General features: G+C 38.6%; 1 protein-coding gene across 1 annotated transcript in view; it reads right to left on the minus strand.

Moving 5' to 3' along the window:
• pappaa (pregnancy-associated plasma protein A, pappalysin 1a) overlaps positions 1 to 23,825 on the minus strand; it is an 86,455-nt gene that overhangs the window by 4,264 nt on the left and 58,366 nt on the right. Inside the window, exons 15-21 of the mRNA XM_062434717.1 lie at positions 17,697 to 17,880; positions 16,031 to 16,232; positions 15,613 to 15,847; positions 13,730 to 13,880; positions 13,247 to 13,362; positions 9,459 to 9,530; positions 8,310 to 8,408 (exon numbers count right to left, since the gene is read on the minus strand). Coding sequence (XP_062290701.1) covers positions 8,310 to 8,408; positions 9,459 to 9,530; positions 13,247 to 13,362; positions 13,730 to 13,880; positions 15,613 to 15,847; positions 16,031 to 16,232; positions 17,697 to 17,880 — 1,059 coding nt within the window. The remainder of the gene's footprint in view (positions 1 to 8,309; positions 8,409 to 9,458; positions 9,531 to 13,246; positions 13,363 to 13,729; positions 13,881 to 15,612; positions 15,848 to 16,030; positions 16,233 to 17,696; positions 17,881 to 23,825) is intronic.

A 23,825-nucleotide genomic window follows, 5' to 3' on the forward strand; every position in this document is an offset into this window, starting at 1 on the left:
TCCAGTTATGTGAATAATTGATATAGAACACGTTAAAGCAGAAGATTAAAGGCTTTCAAATGTTGAGAAATAGGAATTAATATTATCCCCAACTGATAAACATCTATCTATCCATAGCAGCTGGAAAAGATGAAGTCTGTTCGAAATTGTGGATTTTGTAGGAATGCGTTAAAGGGAACATATCATGCTTTTGTGATTTGATGTTGTTTATATAGTGTTATTATGTTAGATGTCTATGGTAAACATGGTTAAAGTTCCAAAACTTGAGGTTAACGTATGCAGAACTGCAAGTCAAAAGTCCAGGCTTCGGCCTGTTCTAAACACTTAATTTTTAATGTTTTTTCTACTTTGAAAATGGGTTGATGACAGCTTGTTGCGCATGCCCATAAACAGCCATCTGTTCTGTAGCCTTTGTTTCTATGATTTTTTTTCAAGTGTTGTTTGCGTTGTCCACTCTCATATTTTGGGTGGGATTTTGACTTGAACATGCGCTGATGTATTTGAGAAGTTTCGAGTAAAGAGTAAGAGAAAGAATTGAAATTCCACTACTACTGTTTGTTTACATAGTTGCTAGAAGTAGCTTCTAGTTGCTAACCAATCAGAAACGATTGTGCTCATTGGTAGGACCTTAAAGAGGCAGAAGCTAAACAGCCAATTACAGACAGAGGCTGAACTGAGGGCCTGTGTAAAGAGTCAGTATGAGTTAAATGTGTTTTTCAAACTAAATAATGAAAAGATATTCCAGTAGATCCACAGTTTAAAAATATAGACCTGTAAATGTGCATAATATGTCCCCTTTAAATGTAAATTTGCTAACAGCCAAAACCCAGTAAAGAAAATTACATTTGCATCTTTTTTTGAAAGGAAGCAAAGGTTTTTTTTCTACTTGAAACCAACAGAGACAGAGAGGTAAGTGGTCAGTGGTGGTTATCACGGACCATCAGTTTAGACACAAACATCAATCATGACACATTGCAAGTCACGTATTGAGCATACTTGTGCCAGACTGAGAGTTGTAAACAGGGTTGAGTGACTGGGAGGGATCCCAAGACCCCACCACCAACGCAGACAGAAAAACATACAGACACATTTAGAAAAAGTTGTTTTGGAGGGGCCAAGCCATATAACTATATAATCGGTGCCCTCTGCATACTGCTGCAAGATCCAAGAAAGGAATTCCTTCCAACCAAGGGGGGTGCGTGTGCGTGCGTGCGTGTGTGTGTGTGTGTGTGTGTGTGTGTGGGGGGGGGGGGGGGGGGGGGTACAAAAAGGGTCTTGCGCAGGCAACCCTCACAAAGGCAAACTCCATACCCCTGCCTCCTCTCCTCCCTGCCTCTCCAAATCCAGCCAACAGCTTGCAACTATTAAGGGGAGATCCTGTGGTGACCTTACGTGCAGCCAGTCCTTGCACCTTCAAAGCTCCTGTGGAATAATACACAGCAAGTCGTCCAGAACTCCTTAATACACAAATCTTTACCAAAATACAAGGCAAGAGCTGCATTTGCTGGGAAGGGGAGAAAAAGTAAATGAGCTGAGTTTCATTGGTTTTCACAATAGTGCTCCTTTTTTGGTCTGGATGAAACACTGAGTTGACAAGTAGGAGGAATCTGGAAAACTTTAATAATTGATAATAACCTAATTCCTACAAAAGTTCAAACTAGTTTGGAAAAAGTAGAAATTGCTCAATAGTTGTATCTGGAAGAAATTTTATTACATTCCTAAAATTATGATTTTTCATATTAAACTGTTGAATCATTTCATATTTGTGCAAAATTGTGTTTGATGTTGGGAAACAGTTATAAACAATCATGCAGCTGCTGTGAAGAAGTCACTGAAGCATCATCTGCTAAGGAGGGGTTAGCAGATGTTTCAGCAGTGTTATATCTCAGTGGACATAAGACATAATGATGGTATGAGCTTTTTTAAATAAATAAATAAATGAACAAATGAGGCAAAGGAAGAATTATTTAACCTTTGGACAATTTGCTGTGAGACTAGATGATTAGGGGAAAATAGTCTGATGTAAAATTTATTTTTGGTCCTATTAATTTTTTTCACCTCATTAGTGAAGATCAGGGGGGAAGGGTATACGATTTTGGATGAGGTATCAAATAATAGGTGTGTGTCTGTGTGTGGTTTTATAGAAGGCGTAACATCACTGTTCTCACGCACTGTGTCACAACACACTGGGGATATACACTGAGCAAGATTCCCATTGATTCACCAGACGTTTTTTACTTGTGTTTGGCGTGTCCGTTCATGAGCTGTATGGTTGTGTGAGTGTGAGTGTGAGTGTGAGTGTGAGTGTGAGTGTGAGTGTGAGTGTGAGTGTGAGTGTGAGTGTGAGTGTGAGTGTGAGTGTGAGTGAGAGTGAGAGTGAGAGTGAGAGTGAGAGTGAGAAATAGACACTGTGAATGAGTAGTAGAAAAACTGAATGAGTGATTGAATAATTTTAAACCTTTATCGAATTTGAAACCAATAATATGACTAAGATGTGTTAAATAGGTATGGCTGATAATATTTTTACAATATTTGAATTGTCAAAAAAACAAACAAACAAACAAAAAAACAAAAAGACAAGCACTAAACGACCAAACCAAAAATATTATTTTTAACTTCATGACTTTTCAAACCTGTCTTAGGCATTCAGCCCAAAGCCCATTTATTCCTACTAAAGATGTAAATCTTTAAAAACTGGTCATAAATATATACTTTCATTTTTATTCATTTTATTGCTTTTTTTCTCTCCTTGGGATTTATTGACAATCATAAAAAAATATACTATAAAATATCACCAGACTGTTAATTTAAATACACTACGCTGTTTAAATGCAGGTGTTTTTCATTTATGTCCATTTGAGAGAGCAGATCAGGCTATAGATCTATGGTTTCTAGAACACTTAGGTATCTTTTACTTTACCTCTAAATGTGAGTGTTTTTTTATAATCAGACACTAATATTTTAGGTGTTTGATGGAGTCATTTATCAAACTTTACCAAATAAATGCATGCAATCCAGGCCAAACTATAAGTTTATAAATGCATATTTCAACATTCATTGAAACTAGTAATGTGTTCTTAGGTGAGCAGACCTGTTAAAGATATAGTAATGATGACACAATATCTGTGTATAAAATAAATATTAGAACAAGCAATAAATGATCATACTTGACATGGAATGATCCCTTCTATGACGCAGACAACAAATTCTGTGACAACAAACTGCGTTAAAGAACAATTAAACAAGTTGGGACAAAGTCTTCACTTGTGGTCTCGACAAAAACACTGACTTCCCGTTAAAGAGGAAAACACTGGCTGCCTTTGTCACCCATCAAGTCTATTATTCACCACCTCTGACTAGAAGGACTGTCATAAATGAGTTACAGATTCCTTTTGTCATATATTGTGTCATTTTGTTTTGTTTTAGAGGTTTTTATGCAACTGCGTCCTTGGTTGCCTGCCACGCATGTGTTCAGCTTGGGGAAAATCAGAATCAGGTGCAAAATACCCTGTTTCTGTTTTGACTGAGATGATCAAATAGGGATGACTATGAGGATAAGTTTTGCCCAAGAGGAATAAACAACTAAATCCAAATGCCTAACCAAGCACAAGTACCAGAACGAAAATAAATATGGAGAAAATTTAAATGTGGACGAAAAAAAAAAAAATCAAAGTAATGCAATAAAAAACAACATAAAGTTGTCGAGAAGATTGTCTGGCAAGTAATTTAAAACGCATATTTAGGTTAATTTGAGTTTCATGGAAATAGCCTATGTGTATATGAGCCAAAGCATTAGGCTACATGTGTACGCAAGCAAACAGCATTAATTAGGCAATGGATTTACAAACTAACAATCCAAAGGGATTATATCAAACATCTTGCTTTTCCTCAGCTCCCATATCAATTTCCCAAATCGGTTTCATTCCTTAGTGTTTCCTTTTTGTTTCTCACCCACAATAACCTTCATTGACCCTTGCTTCTGGCAGCTGATAAATCAAATTATCATTGGCTATTTCAGAGCAATTTTTCGTATCTTTCTGAATCATTTCCAGTGGACCTAGAAGTGGAAAACACCGTCCAGACTGTTTTCTTCATATAATGCCAGGGCAAAATGCCTTCAAGTAGGATTTGGGCAAGCGGTCTGGAGTTCTTGAGCCTAGATTGATCCACTTACTTTATAATACTGAGGCCACCCACTGAAAATAACCTTGTTTCAGTTAGGGATGTCCCAAAGAAAGTTTTTTCAATCCAGATTTGAGTCCTTTAATATTGAGTCAGAGTACACAAATGCATTATAACTACTTAAATGTTATAAAATTACATTATTATAAATTAATTTAAGTCCACCTCTATTTAAAAATGTGTTTTTCTTATTTCACTTAGATGCTTGAGCTCCACTGTGCAGTATGATGTACAGCACCAGTCAAAAGTGTGCACATACTTCTCATTCAAGTAAATGTTAAGGTGTGTTCAAACTTTTGACTAGTACTGTGTGTGCAGAGTTTAAGACTTAGAAGCCTGTTTTCACATTCATCTGCTGAAAGTAGAAAGTTTAAGGCTGGCAATTTTCTGTGTTTTTCTTCATGTCAACAAATCTCATGTGGTGAGCCAAACCAACAATGAATTGATCCTATTTACAAGTACTGTGTGTGTATCCAAATCCTGATATGGTATCTTACTCCTCTGTGCTGTAGACCTCTTTTGTTTTTCAGAAACTATTCAAAACACGTCAATGAGCCAACACTGCTGCAATGGATGACATGTTAGTTCATTATGAAGAGTTTGGAAATGTCTCCAAAGACTAACAACGGTAATCATATTTTCAATCTCCAGAGAGTAGTTCCGTGTAAAGCAGACACCACTGTGCATGCGCAGGAAAGCAGTTCCATTTAGAGCACTACATGTATGTACATGCATGTACTACTCCATGCATTGTAAATTACTTTATTTATCTATTTATCTATTATTTTTGTTTTGATTTGTGGTTGTTGTTGTTTTGTTCGCGCGGGGGGGGGGGCTCATCCTAGCCCCTTTTTGACCAGAATGTCAAGAAACATTAAAGGCATTTCATTTCATTGCACTTATGCCCAAACAAAAGATTTTCAGTCAAACTGACCATGCCTCCTTTTGATGTAAAACATAAGAACTAACTCAAACAAGACCCAGAAGAGAGCAAACCTCTTCTCACCCAACTCCTTCCCTCGTTGCTGAAGTAATTCAATGGAGTCTATCCTCCCTTTGGGGTCTCTCAGTAAAAGTGAGTTATGCAAGTTTTGGCTGAGTCCCTGGACTGGATTGAGGCCAGAAGATGCAGAGATGAGATAGCGTCAATCAACAGCAGTGAAACCACTTCAGGAGTGAGGTCACTTCCCAGCGAGCTGCTCACTGACTTTCCTGCTGCTATTGAACTTCATACTGAAGTTATGAATAAAGGACAAAAAAAAATCATCAAATCATCAAAACCTCTGAACCTCTTTTCAGTAGGAGGTGGGTAATATATGTTTATAGCTGAGTAGCAGATATATGAAAAACTGTTATTTGGCCTTTTAGACTCTATTTCTTCAGAACTTTTTTTTTTTAACCTGACATCCAGTAATTTGTGATCATTGCAAAACATATCAGTGATCTTAACCCTGCACAAATCAGCCTTCTTCATAATTTACTTGGATCAGTCTGTCATGTTTCACTGTAGATTGTCAGAAAATATTACTTCACTCATTATTTTTTATTTTTGTGGTTTTATTACTCATTATTTCTAATAACCACTGGCAGACTATAGTCAAAACTGCACATGGGATAGACACAAGAAGCTTTATAACAGCATAGAGACCGTTTCACGGAACTTTAGGGGTTCAGGTTGGTAATTAATAAGTATGCCTACCTTCTAGCCTACATTTAAATCTATAATACACAATTTGCGGTATATTCAAACTTTGTTCATGCTGTATGAATACAGTGCACAAAACCTCACTTGCTTGAGGCTCCTTGATGGTCTCCTTTACTTATATACTTTAGTACAGTGATGCAGCGTAACTAAGTATAGTACTGTACTTGAGGACAGTTTTGAGGTACTTTACGTTGAGTGTTTCCACTTCACGCAGTTTTATACTTTTTATCCAGTACATTTCAGTGGGAAATTTTGCACTATTTACTGCACATTTATTTGATAACTTTAGTTGTTGGTTACTTCTAAATCAAATCTAAATTGTACATGGACAACCAATGTATTTTTTAAAATGTGTAAATATTATTTTTTCATTATTTTATTTATCTGCTATAGCTTTGATATTAGAGGGTATTTGTTCTGTTGATTGGTGTCAAAAAAGCCTAATTTAAATTCAATGTTGATCCCAAGGGATGTTAAACTTTTTACAGGCACTGGATTTATTTTATAAATATAACACTGCAAGAAGTAGCGTTGCTATGATTAGTTGATTAATCAATAAGCCAATTGTAAGACAATTAATCAGCAACTGTTTTGATAATTGGTCAATTGTTATTCATTCATTTTTAAGCAAAAAATGCCAAACATTTGAGTTGTTGCTGTTTCCCCTTCTCAAATGTGACAATTATTGAATATCTTGACATTTTAAACTGTCTGTCAAACACAACAAGCAAATTGAAGATGTCACAGTGGCCTCTGAGAAATTGTGAATGCAAATTTTTCACTACTTTTAGTGATTAATCAACTAATCGATACAATATTCAATATTTTAATCAATAATGAAAATAAGAATTAGGTGCAACCCTGATATGGGGCCATTTTGCATAATTGGAAAAAAATTTATAATTTAAGTACTTTTTGCAACTAGTAGTACTGTAGTTTTACTTATGGAAGATTGTGAAAGTAGGACTTTTACTGTAATGGCATGTTCAGTATTGCTACTTTTACTTAAGTCAAAGGCCTCTTCTTCTCCCCCCATTGCTTTAGTTAGCCATTTATACACATGCAGGGTCATGGTGTTGCCCCACATCATCATTATAGTAATAGACATACTCTTCTCATTGGTATTCAAAAAAGACGTAACAGTGCTGATTGAAAACCTTATTGCTCTAGTGAGGGCCATGCCTTGATTATCCCATTGACAGAAGACTGGCAGATAAAGGTTTACATATGGAACAAATACTGTAATAAATAAGGTGTCTCCAGAAAAATACTGTTGCAGATTATTTCTGTCTTCATGACTCAGGACTCGAAAGTCCGCAAATAAATTCTTTGAAAGTAGACCGGAAGCAATCACGGGATCTTTGATTGTACTCTGGAAGATGGTGAGATGTGCCTTGTATGTCCCAAAAGAGGAAATGAAGAGGCTCTCCAGTCAGACACACTGACACAGCCAGTGAGACACATAGACTGCAATATAAATCCAGCCAGACATACAGATGAATATGCCAGGAGTACAAGAAAAGTCCCCTGCCAGATTCACAGAAAGAGGCCAGGCCAGAGAAGCAGATGCTGCAGCACAGAAGCTACAATACACTTCCAATCAGACCCCTTGCCAGCTGGCTAGAATGAGCCAGACAAAGTACCTCCCTGAATTAAGAGAGTTAGTACCACAGGGATGACCAAACTTTCTGACATGCGCAGCTTAATTCTGTGAAATGTGACACGGCTAGTTGAGTGTTGACAGATTTTTAAAAATATATAGTGTTTAATCTTAAAATGAAGTAAACAGTATGGCAAGTTCTTATAGTCAAGACACTCATTGTATACTCTGTAACATATAAATTGGGTTAAAATTACTGCCCACCTTTTGAGTAGTGGAAAACTTCACGAATACAGGTACAAAAATACAAATATAGATGCTGTATTACACACGAGGAAATTGAACACCACAGAAAAAAGACCATTGATGAAGTCTGAAAACTCCCACTCTCTTGGATGTGGAATTAGTAATCTGTCTACCAGTAATCTAAGGTTGGACACAAGGCAAAGGAGGGAAGAATCTCTTTAGAGATCGTCCAAGACCTGAAATACAGCCGTTTTCAACAGTGTATTTATTTGTTATCTCAATAATACATGCCTTCTATGTGTTGAAATTATTATTTATAAATGGAAAGGCTTGATAAAGGCAACATGAAACCTCGAATTAATGCACAATAATGAGAAAGTAAATGAAATCCATGTGTGTTAAGCATAAAAGAGAAAACACTCATATGTGGGAAGTGGGATTTATTCCTAAACTGTGTGCGACTCCAGAGTTGGGGAGCAAACATTGACTTTTGATCAGTGTGACCAGTACCAAATCCAGCATCATCTCTTTGTCTGAAAGGTGATGTTTATTTTGAGGTACAAGCATGACACTAACCTTCTTGGTCTTGACAGTGGATTGGCAGCAGTCTCCTCCATCATAGTTACAGAAGGCTCTGTTGTTTACTGAATCACAGTAGTTGTCTCCCATGAATGGCTATACATATATATGGAGAGAGAGCATGTCAACTAGACAAAAACACACAGAGAGGAAAGTGCCATATACAAAACAGCTATAAATCAAGTTGATCTTCAAAATAATTGATAAAGATGAATTAGTGAAGAAATCCTTTGTTCTGGTGGTAGTTTTCTCTTGTGCATTCCACGGCCTTTTAGAAGTCTCTGGATAAATTTGCTGATGAATCTGATACATTAAATTTCCCTCATCTTTCAATGTGACTTTTTAAGCCCTTAGTGGGCCAGACCTGTAAATCAAACTGAGGACACCATAAACTATTCACTGCACAAAACACTCCAATAAGGTGATTTATAGGGTTGGCCCCACCCTCTCCACTTGGGTTACCAATCAGGTTATCCAACTGGCCTAAACTGAGCCGATGACATCATCCTTCCATGCAGTGGAGTGGAATTCCTTCACATGTGAATGCAACATTTTTAGAGGAAAGACAGTTTTAGCCCATGAGCACATGACCTCAGGCCGACCTGGAAGTATGCTAAGACTTGTAAATTCAAATATTCTGACAAGAGGTTCAGCCTTCACCTACAGGCTGATCTAAGTGTTTTACTTGTCCTATATCTGCCAGTATGCGGTCTGTTTAATCTCTAAACTACAAGTAAAATGAAATAACTATAAGTAAAGTTTCATGAAACTACATTTGGAGGTTATTAAACTAGTGATTTGTATAAAGCTAATAAAACTTTTTGTGTGCGTGTATTAAGCATGTCCATCTGTATGTCTTTTGTATTTCATTTTGTGTGATTGTATTTGCATTTGTATGTACTGTATATTCACCATGAAAGTAGCGCATAGTATTGAACACAACAAGTCTATACCCAAATCTGGCAAGTATTTGTATCAGGCAAATTTCTCGGCACACCGTATAGTTAAAGTAAGCTTTCTGTACATGCACTTCATGTATCTAAGATGAATCAACATGGAAGAATTAAAGTATTAAAGTCACATGTGATAGATGAGACTAATACACTACATATTGAGGGGAAAAAAAGATTTAAGACAAGCCCATACCTCACATCCCTTGATGCAGTGGAGCAATTCTGGGTGTGGATACCACTTCAGTCCCATTGTACAGACAATACTCTGTAAGATAAAAAAAATTGAATTAATGAATAAATACTAGTGCATTCAAACTGTGGAAACATAGCTTGGTCTGTATATTTTTTCCTTATCATACATGCAGCATTTGAACAGCTTTGTGCAGACTTTGTTCTTTTTAACTGCAATTCAATCCACATAAGACTAACTCTAACTAAAGTCATGGGGCACCTTTTAAGCATGCGCACACACAGACACACACAGACAAACACACACACACACACACACACACAAACACACACACAAACAAACACACACACACACACACACACACACTTTCATTGTGAAGCCTTCTTTGATTTACACTGACCTTTCTTCACCTTAGAACAAAGCTGAACAATTGATTTTGACAATATATAACTTGATAAAAAAGGGTGTTTTTCATTACTAAGTCATGGCCCCTGGAGAGCAAAGAGTTGAGAGAAAGAAAGAGAGAGAGACAGAGAAAGAGATAAGAGGTATAGAGCAGAAATGTTCTCAAATATCTTTGCAGAATGTGTGGAATCCCATCCTGTTCTCCCACTGTGCTCTTCTTTGAAATGCAACAGAGAACATTTATGCTCAGGGGAGGTGGGCATCAGCATGCACAGAATGTGTACCTGCATGTACAAATGTGTTCATGTAATGTGTAGTACCATGACAGTGCATATGTTCACATGACTCTGGTATGTGAGCATGTCTTCATATTTTGTGTATGTGTGTGTGTGTGTGTGTGTGTGTGTGTGTGTGTGTGTGTGTGTGTGTGTGTGTGTGTGTGTGTGTGTGTGTGTGTGTGTGTGTGTGTGTGTGTGTGCGTGTGTGTGTGTGTAATAGGGACAGTTGTATATGAGTTTACTAAAGCCAGCAGTCAGAGAAAGGTTTTGTTAACAGCATAATTGTGTTGTCACCAGACTTGCATAGTAGTGTGCATGATCAAAAGTGCCATCCACAGCAAAGGACTGGCTGACCTCAGATAGTCCATTTCTCAGACCCCGTGTCCCAATATCTCACAAAGTTGACGTGCTTTTCTTTTGTTGTTGCAAACTAAGGTATTTTTCATTTCAGTGTTGTCAGCAAATCAATTCAAAAAAGAAAGATGGGAGGTTGAAGGTGGAGAGAAAAAACAACATAGCATCTGAGTACAGCTGGGAGCTACAGGAGCAACACTTCTACTACTCATATGTGGTGCAGAGGAGCAGAATGCAGGGACGTCTGTGGTGTCTACTGTGTGTTCAGTGGTGAGGAAAGTGATGCTATGTCCTTATATAGCGGAAGATTAAGCACATTATTTTTTCTTAGAACCGAAACTTTTTGCAACTACTGTACTTTTATTCTCTCTTTCTTGTTCTTGGCTATGATGATGTCACCCAGAAACTCCTTCTCTTCCCCTCTCTCTAATTTTCTCACTCTCACTCTTTTTTTTCCCTCTCTCAGCAAGGCCGTAAATCATGATAATCCATGATCGTGGCCTGGCCTCACCCTCACTACGTATGGGATCCTCACCCTCTGAAGCCTCCCTGGGGCGCTGATACCACATAAAAATAGATCCCTATCTCAGCGCCACCACAGACGAGGTCATGTCATATAGAAAATGACTAATTCCACAGCAAGCCTGACAGGGTAATTTTGCTGGTAAAGGGGGAGGAGGGTGCTGGGGGCACAGAATCGTCAGATATAGAGGGACAGGAAAAAGAAGAGGAGGATGTGGAGGTAGAGAAGCAGGAGAGAATTCTAAGTGGGTCATACTAAGAACCGAAATACAACTGGTTTAAAGGCAATAAATCATCATTGCTTATTAAGGTGAGTAACATTAACCTCCGACTCAGCAAAGTAGAACTAGAAAGTGTATTTTGGGGACATGGATTATTTTGTGGACACTGTATGAAGAATCCCATCCAAGAGGGGAGTTTAGAAGTACTATGTTATGATATCTAACCCTATCTACTAAACTCCTACTGTTACTACAATTTGCCATTGCAATGATTGATTTCTTTCTCGACCACAGCAATCTACTCCTGGTCTTGTTTCTTAATACCATTTCCAAAAAGTCCTGTGCATTTTCTCCTGCTCTCTGTTTTTTTTTTTTATCTTATAATGTATCTCAACCATATTCATCTGTTTTGATTAGTCCTTGGGAATTTATTGCTTTTTCTGTTGCATCTATATTGCTGTTGTTGGAATTAATTGAGGAGCGCTATCAAGGTGAACCATAAAGGATCACCTAGCCATATTTTAGTGCCAGTCTTTGTGATTGATTTCTGTCTGCTCTGCATTAGTGTGTCTGTAATTATTATGTTTACTATTGAATAAAGGTGGAGCTTATGTGCTTGGGCATGTGCGTGTGAGCGTATGTCTGACCATCCTTGCAATACCTACATACATCAACACACATAGCTATTAGGACAGGTAATGGCACAAGAAAAACACGAGACATGCAACAGTGCATACCACCTGCAAAAATGTTATCTTCACCAAGACTCCTAACCATGGTGCGCTGACCTCCTCTAAAAAACATTCACCCTCCCTGAAACCCTCACTTTCACACCTTCTATTCTGACTTCTCTTATGGAATCCACTGCCCCAAACTATATAGCCTCGAGTCTAAAATTACCACTGAGCACAAATCATATCAATTACACAAATCCATGAAAAACAGATCATTTCATGTCCATGTGGTCCGACCCATCCCTCTCTCAACAGCCACCACACAAAGCTGCTGACTCAGTGTGACTCTAAAACAAAACAAAAGGAGTTGTAGGGGAAAAAATACAGCAAGAAACACAATGTGTTCCTAAACTCGGCCGTAGCTTCACTTTTCTCTTTCTCTAATTACAAAACCTCCTTAGTGTCCTCCTCTGACACTAAAGCTTAAAGGACATAGCTGATAAACACTAGAAACAAACTGAACATCATTGACATTAAAGGTACAATATATGACATTACTAGATGTCAGCAAACAACTATTTTCTATATAAAGATATAGTGAAATGATGGCATCCTGAGCAGAGAACAATGAGGCCTGAATGTCATATATAGCAGTTTATTATAGTAAAATTAGAAGAGTAGGTGTAGTCTAGTACGCTACCACACACACACACACACACACACACACACACACACACACACACACACACACACACACACACACACACACACACACACACACACACACACACACACACACACACACACACACATTCCTTGTCACTACCTCCACCTGTTGACCCCATCCACAAGCTTCATAAAAGTCCCAAACAACACCATTGCTGTGTGAGTGGCACCCCCAAAGGGACATGGTACACAGGCCTCTTTTTAATGACCTCTGTCAGTATAACCTCTAACCTCCAACCTTTTTCTTCATCATGTTATTTCTGGTAGCATGACAAGATAAATTGAATGTTAAAAGTGGCATGATAACTTGTTTTAGTGAGTATTGGGACAACATTTAATGCCATATTAAAGGCGGGTATGCAAGCGGACAGCATGTTTTTGCACTTTGAATCAAAACTAGGCTAAAAATTACTGAATGGTTAGCTTGCTTCTAAGACAAAATCTGCATGGCATTAGGCACAAAGACAGGCACAAGATGGCATTTTGCATTGTGGGTGATAGCGCCAGGATGTAGACACTAAACGTGAAATTCCTTACAGAAGGGTTGTGGATCACAGAACTTTGTGAAGTGCGTCTGTCAGAGCTGTGAGGCGGACACAAACGCAACTCACCTTGACTTTGTGCGGGTTCCTCCAGTGCTCCTTAAGTACACTTTCTACTGTCATGTTGCTAGGGAGGATCACCACGTCGTTGTTACTCTCTCTGCACGTCAGCTCACACTCCTCACCTGTGTGTGTGTGTGTGTGTGTGTGTGTGTGAGGGAGAGAGACCGAAAACTGAAACCACAGCTAGATCAAAGATCTTTCAAGTCAATGCAAATCTTTTAGCACTGATTCCTCCCTTCCCCTCCATCACATTCAAGTGACTGTGACACTGTGTGATATTCAAAGTGCTAGGTTACATAACTGTGGTTTAAAGATTTTGTTCATTCTCATTAGGAACAAATTAAATGATTATAAGCAGTACAAACTGAAAAGAAATGAGTAATGTAAACAATCAGGAATAATAGTACACTTATCAAAAGCAGTGGGTAATAGGAACAATGGAACATGACAGAATTGTAATTATGTAACAATACATTTGTGCGTACAGACCTATGCCGTGTCCTCGCTTGCATGAGTACTGCAGGCTATAATGGAGGTTTTGAGGTAAAGAACACTGGCCTTTGCTGTGTGGGCATAAGCTAAACGACCCTGTCCAGTTTCCATCCTTCCTACAGCGGATCAAATTGGACCCTGCAGTGCCCTGAAAATAACACATATATTGATATATAAATATTTATGCACACACATCGACACACAAACACTGCTAGACCAAGGACACTGAGATGGCATCTAGTTGCAAAGGGGGAAATACAATCCATTTTTTATCAGGCATCCAACCCACAACGCCTGAGAGGCAGAACAGATTAAAAGGTGTATACATTTCAGAAGTCTGTGGCGGCAGGACTATTCTGGAAATCAATAGCAATCTAATTAGCATGGCGTCAAATTGAGTAGGGCTAAGGGAGACAGGGAGAGAAACAGGCATCAAGAGACAAGCATTCAGACAGTGAGGGCAGTGTAACAAGTATCTGGTAAAACATGGTGAGGATAGTGAGTGTTTTGGGGTTTTTTCACTCATTAATTCAGCATCTTATCATCAGCTATCATAAGTATATATTCCTATATATTACACAAGAGTGTAGATCTGGGAGCTAAATATCCAATAAATGAAACACGGATTGTCTGTTTACCCTTGTGCCTCACTTAAAAGAAGTGTTCCTTAGAGTTCCTTAGGGACAAACATGTCTGTGTCAAAAAGACTGCCAGAAAATTTTTAAAAATTAATATTATTTTCCACTTTCAATGAATTATTTTTTAAACCAATATCAGTCCTGATAATAAATATCAAATATTTATTCATTTTCAGGATTTTAACCCCTAAAATGCCAGTTTGTTTACATATAACAACAGGTTATTTTTTAAATGAAAAACCCCCCACAAAAAGTGAATTATATTCCATATACTAAATGCAAAGTGAATTATTACAGGGGGGATTATCACAGTCTGGGAGATGTCAATGATTAGTAGCAACATTGATTTTGATGCATTATTATTTTTTGTGCAGTGTCAGGTTTTTAAAAAAAAGAAAACAAACAAAAAAAGAAAACTCCCTCTGGGATCCTTAGGGACAACGATGTCCCCATTGAAACCCATTCAAACTACATTTGTTGATCCCCCTGCCAAAATATGACTCTTTCATGCATTCCTGTGTCCTGGGCTGTCATTTTGGAGTGCAGGCTTCAAAATTGTAGTTAACATTATTTAGCTGTATTTTTCCTATGGGAGAATTCCCCAGATGCAACCACATGTTTCACTGGTTTACTGTGCTTCATAATACAGGACGAGTAGGACTGAGGAACACTACATTGTATTCTCGCATAGACAAAATACAGCAAAATGACGTCATCTCGTGAAAAACAAAAAAAACTACAATTTTGAAGTCCGGACTCCAAAATGACAGCCCAGAACACAGCAATGTATGAAAGAGTCATGTTTTGGCAGAGGGGCTCAAAAAATATATTATAATGGGTTTGAATGGGGATATTTTTGTCACTACGGATCTTAGAGGAACTATTTTGTCTACACAGTGAATTATAGACCTGTTATAAGTGATTTATTGACATTTTTAAAAAGACAAGAAAAGAATACCCTTGGAGAATTTTATGCCATATGCAAAAACAGTCCACATTATCAAGAAAATTAAAAAAATGAAAAGCCAAAAATGTCCTTAGTGAGGCACAAGGGTTAAATAATTATATTAATTTTCATTATATTATTCTGTACTCATGTGCTATCAACACAAAAAGTGATGAAAAGCAAGGATGTGTAGAGGATAGAAGAAGAGAGAATGTCAACTTTTTATACACATGACAAAAAGGAGACAAGCACATAGGTAAAACAAGGATAGAAAGAGAGGAAAGAGATGGACAGACCTGCTTGCATGGAGCGTGCAGCAGCCTCACCGTATGGGCAGAGCCTCCTGTGGCGGCGATAGCAGTATTACCGACAGGATCAGAGCAGTTGAGTTTGCAGACACTGTCAAAGCGGAAGCCATCGCTACAGTGATAGGAGCCATGAAAGATGGGAGGCGGGGGATCACAAGTCACTGGCTCGCATGCCCCCTCTAACCAGCTGCCATCCTCTGTGCACTGGCGCTTAAATGCACGCCTGAAGAGATAGGAGAAGATTAGCATTTATAGTTGTGGATTTGTGAGGTTTGGTGGAAGTTTTTTAAATAAATATAATTTACATGGAACTGATTCCAGGTCTTTATTTCGAATGGAAATATTTTCTGATGAAGTCTGATAGACCAAATAAATCAACCACAACAGTTTATTTTTCTTTCTTTACCTCTTAGGTTTGTTGGTGACATGGTAGCCTGGTTTGCACTTGTACTTGCAGAGTGTGCCCACTTTGAGGCCTGTCTCATTGCAGCGCTTAGTCTGAAGCACAGCATTGGGTACAGGTGGAGGGGCTGGGCAACGAAGCTCACAAAGAGCCTCAGGGAAGGACCACAGACCGTCTTCTAGGCAGGTAAGACTGTTGTTTGTACCTAGATAGATGAAAACATTCAGTGTTGGTCAATGAATTCCAAAAAAAGGAGATCAAAAGTAGACAACCCTCCAGAAACAGATGAAAATGTGCTGATTAAAAGGACAGAATATGAAATGAACAGTTGTTAAATGACCAATACAAATTATTTGGTAACAAATAAGTCACTGAAAACTAAATGAATGAAATAAATCAGACTTTCAGTTATTCCAATCTCTACATTATGAGGTTTTTCATGTGAAATTTGAGGTGAAATTGTGTCAACATCTGTCTGTCTGTCTGTTATTCGCATATCTCTCGAACCGTTCATCCGATTGATTTCAAACGTGACAGGTGTCTTGCTACGGCCACGAGTAAGTGCAGTGCCAAGTATATCGGTAAAAGAAGCACATATTTGCTGCTGCCGCTCTAGCCGCTGGCCACTCCCCCTCTCACACAGCACACTGAGCACAGCGCAGGACCAAAGTTACCCGGGATTTCCACCAGGTCCGTGAGCAGTGCGAAACGGCTGCGCCACGGTTTTGCTCTGTCCTCTGCCCGGTGTCAACTCACACCGGGCGCGTCACGGCAGCGGAGCGGAGCATGCTCTGGGAGAGAAATCTGCCTTTTAAAATGAAGTTGCACTGTTAATACAGTAATTGCGGCAGCCCAATAAAATCTGAACGAGTGCCTTTAGGCTACCGTAATCACTGTAATAGCAGCACAACTAAAAGGCCCGATTTTGTTAACTTGCTCAAATTTAGTTGATTTGGTAATTTGATTTGATTTTTGTGCTTATAACATGTGTCAGTATGCTACGTAGCTAGATGGTGTCTTTGTCTGTTTTATTCGTGTTTGTTGCTGAAATACAATCGGGAGGCTGCATGGGTTGTTTTATTTTGAAAGACGGAAGTTTTATTATGCCGATTCTGTGTCTGACATCCTGTCTGGCGCAATCTGCTTTGTTGAGCTTGACGCGATTTAGAAACGTCTCCGTCAAAAATAGAAATGCTGCAGATTGATAGCGCTGTGGCGCACGTGCCGCGGTGCTCCCGGTGGAAACACTCTCATTGATTAGAGTGGCAGTGATCAGCTCCGGTGACCGCAGCGCAGCCGTTGTTTAATTTAAATTGGGCTTTAGAGAGGGTATAAGGCAGTGGAGCTTTGGCAGCTAAAATAGCCCAGGCTACTTTGTAGTAAAAACACACGCAAAAACAGATTTTGCACGGGCACTGCACTAGTAAAGAGAAAATTCCTGAAAAATAAACAGTATCTTAATCTGAATTAAGTTTGTGAGACAAACAACGACAACATAGAATTCACCTATACAGTACAGTCTGCCAGTGCAGTTGACTTTAAAATCAGTTTTGCCTAATCTCATGTAAGCTACTGTATAGTTTTTGGAGAGCCTGACAAAAGATCTTTCATGGCCAGTCAAAATGCATATCTGTGTATGCATGTGCGCGTGATCCCCTATGCATCTCACCTACGAGCTGGGCAGGTTCTCGACACTGGAAAGTGCTCTTCTTGCCATATGTAGTGCCCTCAGGGAAGTTAAAATGGGCAGGATGAACATGGTATTTGTCTGGCAGACCACAGTCCACAGGCTCACATGACACCTGCTTGTTCCACTTGCCGTTTGCACAGGTTATAGTCACTGAAGAGTCCGACTGAAAAACAAGACAAGATATAAAGTGAGTAGATGGAACACAGATCTATCACAGTCGTATTGTGAAGTAGACGATTCACACAAGCATTCAATTGTGCATTGAAGTGACAGATTGATGTCCCACACACATCCTATAATTGTTTACCTCACAAAAATGACTACAGCAATTCAGCACTCACTCCAACAAGTCTCTAATCAGCGTGTAACCCAACAAAGCTCGATCAGGCTTAACTTACTATATGTCAGTAAGCCTCACAGGCTACTCAGCAGCTCAAGTAACTGCTGATAGCATTTGTAAGGTCAAGTCATGCCACTCAGAAAACTGATATCCAACAACTGCACAATCAGCCCTAACACAAAACAGATTGACTTTGGTGGAAGTGTGACAACTTCTGAGAAACAAATACAGACAGAGTGAATCTTCCATAACTGGAACATCACACTGTGAATTTATCACCTATCTTAGTGTAGTTCCTGTGTGGTCAGGATACTTAGAGAGGGGTTATATTTAGTCAAAAGTAAAAAATCTTGACATCTGACTTATAACGCAATCAATCAGTTTTGTAATTTAACGCAGCAGATGGTTTGTTACACAGAACCATCTGAGAACTCAGCCATGGAAACTGTTTGGAAAAGGGCAGGCGCTTTCAAAAAATACTTGGCGGGGGATTGGCTGAACTGTCTGTCTATCACCGGCTATCACCATCTTACCTTGCAAGGCAGCTGGATTCACAACGCTGATTACTCCAGACCACCTGTGATTCATACACAAGCACATAACTTGAAGCCTGACCAGATGGATTCTCATATGATCTTGTGAAGTTGTGATGTTGTGAATCCAGCTGCCTTGCAAAGTAATTCATTTTGCTGTTAGCTGAGAAACAAAGAAAATGAAAGAAAAAGTCGATAGGTGGCTGTTGCCCACATGGTAAAATAACACACACCAGCTTTGCAGACAAATGTTTGTCCTGAATTGTTGTTTTTATCTTGTTGTTTCATTAAGCTGATGTATTAGCTAGGCTGCATGGCTTGGTGATTGACAGTAGTCAACTATGCAGTTGTCTGTCAAGAGAAAAACTAAATTCTTCCATTGTTTATTTCTGCGTAGGCTGCTCAAAATCATGGCAGACTGTCTCACTTTTTCAAGTCTACAAAGTGCATCCTGTGTGATTGGGCCCTTACATGTTGTTGGAATGTGGGGGGAAACTGGAGAACCCAACGGTAAATCCACATATGGTGAGAACATCCTAAATCCACAAGAAACTGACTCGGGACAGGGGTCAAACCCAGTCCCTTCTTCCTCAGGGGCAACAGTGGTAACTCCACTCAACTATGACCAACAAAGACAATGGAATGCTCAAAACTACAGCATGATATACCCAGTATAATAGATTAACATCCCTTCCCATTATGGACCTATCATAGAGGCAAGCCCTTGATTAGAAACAGCAGCTTCAGGTTACTGCTGAAGGAGCTGTGACCTAGCAAGGTCTGACTGACACTTGCAAAGCGCACATGTCCTGCATTCATTTTGTAGAATTGTGTGTCTATGATCTCAGTGTTTATACACCGGGTACGCATGTAATATGTGTTCCTAATCAACAGCGATAAGATAAAAGTGAATTAGTGAAGTTAACATTTGCTGGTATGTGAGTTTGGACACAGAAAAGGCAACCAAAATGGTTCCAAATTTTTCAAAATGACATTCTATTCTTCCTAATTTTTTAAGGGCTTACCAGAAAATTTTCCTGATCTTAGGTCTATTTTCTATTACAAATAGCTCTGATTCCTGTAAATTATTTGGCTTGTGGTATGATATTTGCAGAGATGAGACCAAAATGGGGAACCACTGCATCATCCAAACCTCAACTGTTTTCATCCTCTTCCATTAAATTGCACCATGTAACACAACAGGAATGCTTAAATCAATTGCAGTGCCAAGAAATCTCACAACAAAGCTGTGAGAGCTCAATCATTTTGACTTTTCCTCCTCAGAGCGAAAAAGGGAAACCTGTGTTTTTACCATGAATTACATCTTATCCCTCTTTTTCCTCACTTTAATTACACACATCTTTTTAAAGATTGGCCAAACTTTAAGGCCACACAAGCTGGACTCAGTTAGCATTACGTATCTGTTGCTTCATACCCCCCCTCTCTCTCTTCCCATGTAGTTCTATCTTTCATCTTGATCCCATTATATGATACTGCATAACAGTATCAGGTTCCCTCAAAATAAATAAGATTCTTTCATATTTGGATATCCAACAAAGTAACATATGCATCGCATGTGAGTGCCTGCTGAAAAATATCTTGGTGTAGTCATGTAATGAGGGGAAGTTGTGAACTAAGTCTGCAAGGAAGAAATGTGGAAGGATCTATTTAGTGTTAATGTGCTGACTGTAAATATGTGTGCGCGCAAATGGAATGTTAAGTAAGTTTGTGAAATTGTGTATGAGTGTGTTAAGTTACAAGTTTTGCCCATCCTAAAACATGTGTGTGTAAAACTGTGGTCAAGTGAACAAATGCAGATGCACACAAACACACACAAACACATTTACACTTAAGTACATCTGCCATGAGCTGTTTTTGCATTTAATCACACATGTATCCACAAGTCTTTAAGTATATAGCGTATAAGGTTGTGTGCCTGTGTGTATGTGTGTAAATGTGTGGGAATTTTCCTTCCTTTAAAAAATTTACAGCTGACTATTTGTCTTCCAGTAGCGATTTTAACAACCTTTGGCTACTCTGTCTAATTCAAGCCAGGCAGACTAACAGACAAATGAACCGACAGAATGACAGCCTCTTCCTGAAACCAGGGCTTTGAATTACCTTGGATAGCACACAAACAGATAAGCACATGCAAGATGTATAGTAAAAGCACACAGTTGTACATTGATATGTAAAGTTATTATAGTATTGCTCAGTGGAATAAAGTATGATTTATTATTGTCTAGTCCTCATGGAAAAGCCTTTAAGAAACTGTTTTGGAGAACAGAAATCTGCTTTAGCTAGAAGGAGAGGGGGTTTTATTTGCTTGGAATATGCACATTTTCTGGAAGAAAAACTTAACAGTTACACAAACGACTCTGGAGAAGAATGAGTTCAGAGTAGTAACATGCAGCTGGGTGATACGGAGAATCTAACAGTACTTAGAAGTAGTCATGCTTCTAAGTACATAAAATTCTGGGAGAGTGTATTTTTATGATAATCACATCAGCCTGGACCATGTGGATTTCAAACCAACTTGTGTAACAAACCATTATTGGATAACTTTTCTTTTGAGTGGAAGAATACGATTTTGCATTAATGAAAATTATGTTTTTTCTGAGAGAAACTCTTTACTACAATTGAACATGTAAATGTAACCCTGGTCATGAGCTCTGGACTACTCTGATGTGTTGTATAAGATTGACCTTTCTTTCCTGCAGAGCAACACACTAAAATTTGGATTCACATGCTCTTTCAGAACCTCACTAATCACTTACATCACATACAACTTTCACATACAAGCTCAGCATCCATAAAGTCAGCTACTTGAGGAGCAGCACGGTAATCATCTTTAAGGGCTAGGCCTGTGCTTTAATAACAACATTTACATCACCTACGTTCACACAAGTTTAGGCTGTTATAATCCTATAAAACACAGGGAAAAGCCCTGTGCAGGTATGATCTGATGTGGCATGATCACGATAGAATTGCTGATTTACATTTGGAGCAGGGACATAGTGTTCACTACTTCATTTCCTTGCTTGGACACAAAGGATGTGAGCCATGGATGAGGTCTTTAAGGGTATTTTCAGACCTGGGCTGAAAAAAAAAGTCAATATGTCTCTTAATAGCTCTTAAAATTATATTGGAGATAATGGCTAAAATTATGATAATACCAGGATATTTCTTAATGCGTGTGTCTAACAGCCAGTGAGATCAAGTGCGGGACATGCATAGTTCCTGGGCATAAGTAGCTTTCAGAATGAGGTCCACTCACTTTGACGAAACCTGAAGATTTGAAGTCCATTTACCGATATCGAGTTGGGATAAGGCAATCATATAGAAAGCAGAGAGTGGTGGTTTGGTGGGCTTGTTATAATATGCAAGTTTCAGTGTACTGGTTTATGATGGACAGTAGTCAAGCATACGAGGCCTGTTAGAGGAAATGCCTATGTCAAATAGAACTGACTTTTTCAGTGCCAGAACTCAGTGTTCCCTAACCACTTCAAAGAAAGAGAAAGTTATGGAAGACAGACAGTAATAAATCACACATATACAAATCAAACAAGTGAGGGAAACAGATTTGTTCCGAAGATAGCATTATCTAAGAAGGTGGTGTTCCCAGAACCACTTTGACATCACTGAAACAAGAATGTAATTGACTAATGAAAGGAGACAAGATTGTGCTTCACCCTGCACTTTTCAACCTTGGTGCGGAGATGTGTGCCTTTTCAAGCACTGGCGGAAAAAAGAAGGAAATGTATATGTAAAGAGAGGCACACTGCAGGGTAAAGGAGAATCTGACAATCTTTCTTTTTTTACTCTGTTATACATTTGTTGTTTCGCTATCGTTTTTGAACTTCAAAAGTCCCTTCACTTTTTATGCACATTTTTCATCTATCAGCCCATTTGAGGGGGAGATGAGAGCAGATGTACCCTGTGAATCTGGCCTGATCGATTTATTGCTGGCATGTTGACACATTCCAATAATTTTTTTTAGTCGTTTGATCTAGAATAAATGTTCTCAGTGTTTCTTTCAAATCTGTATTTGTTCTATTATTCCTTTTTCTGTCCAGATTTGTCCTGAACGGATTGGATTCTGTTATGGTAATTATAAACATCATTCAGTCTGCACATCTAGTTTGCAGCCTCAGCTTTTTTATCAATGACGCAAGCTGAGTGCAATTTACTTCACTTGTACTTATTGACATGTATGTGGCTGAGTTTGAAATGATTTTGGAACTTAGGGAGAAGAGTTTGGTGGATCAATTTATGTCACTCATACAGAGAGAATATGTACTGTATGTATGTTTTGCCAATTTATGAATTTTGAATGACATGATCCATCATTTTAATCATTCCACCAATGAAACATATCAAAAAACATATTGTTCCAAAAAAGTAGAGATTCAACATTTTAATTATAGCATTTCAAAATAAATGTAAGATATACATTTAATTCTGCAGGGTATTATTCATCAAAATTAACAGAAAAATGCTAATGTTATATTAGACCAACAAAACGGACCAGATCACTTTTAGTAGAGTAAATGGATGCGATGAGGATGAGTTATTCATAAATAACAGGTCCTTTAAATACCCTTGAACTGTCAGTCATAATTTGTGAGAAACCTTCACAGCCCAAAACCTGCCACTCAGCAGCCCCTCTTCCTTTTCTATTCTCTGCTGTTTCCCCTTCACCCCACTTTCTCTGTACTTTTCCTGCCTCTCCCTTTCTGAAAAGCATAATTTATCACTAAATGAATTGGCATTGATGAATAGCCACATAGTGCACTGTCAATCAAAATCTAATGCAACTAGAAGTCTGTGCAGACTCAATGGTGGACTATTCTGATAGCGTTTGTACATACTGCATGTATGTATTTGGATGTAAATCTGCTTCTATGCATACACACACACTCACACTCACCTGTGCTCATTCCTGTGAGAGTATGTGTAAATACAGGCATTTAGGGGACGACAGAGGGACAGATGAATGGTTTTGCAATTCTAGAAATCCTTCAGTTATTGTATGACAAGTTACACATCCCAGCAATAGCCATGTGAAAAATGGAAGGAAGAACACATTGTTAACAATGACCAAATACAAAAAAAGTCTTCATATTCCCTCTCTTTAATTCTGTAAAGCTCATTTTCTTTTCTTCAATTCACATCTGTTACAGGCACACACACCCTTACACACAAACAGGCATATTTTTCCAGGACTCAAATACG

The sequence above is a fragment of the Scomber scombrus genome, chromosome 15 (assembly GCF_963691925.1).
Source record: "Scomber scombrus chromosome 15, fScoSco1.1, whole genome shotgun sequence".
NCBI classification, from domain to species: domain Eukaryota; kingdom Metazoa; phylum Chordata; class Actinopteri; order Scombriformes; family Scombridae; genus Scomber; species Scomber scombrus.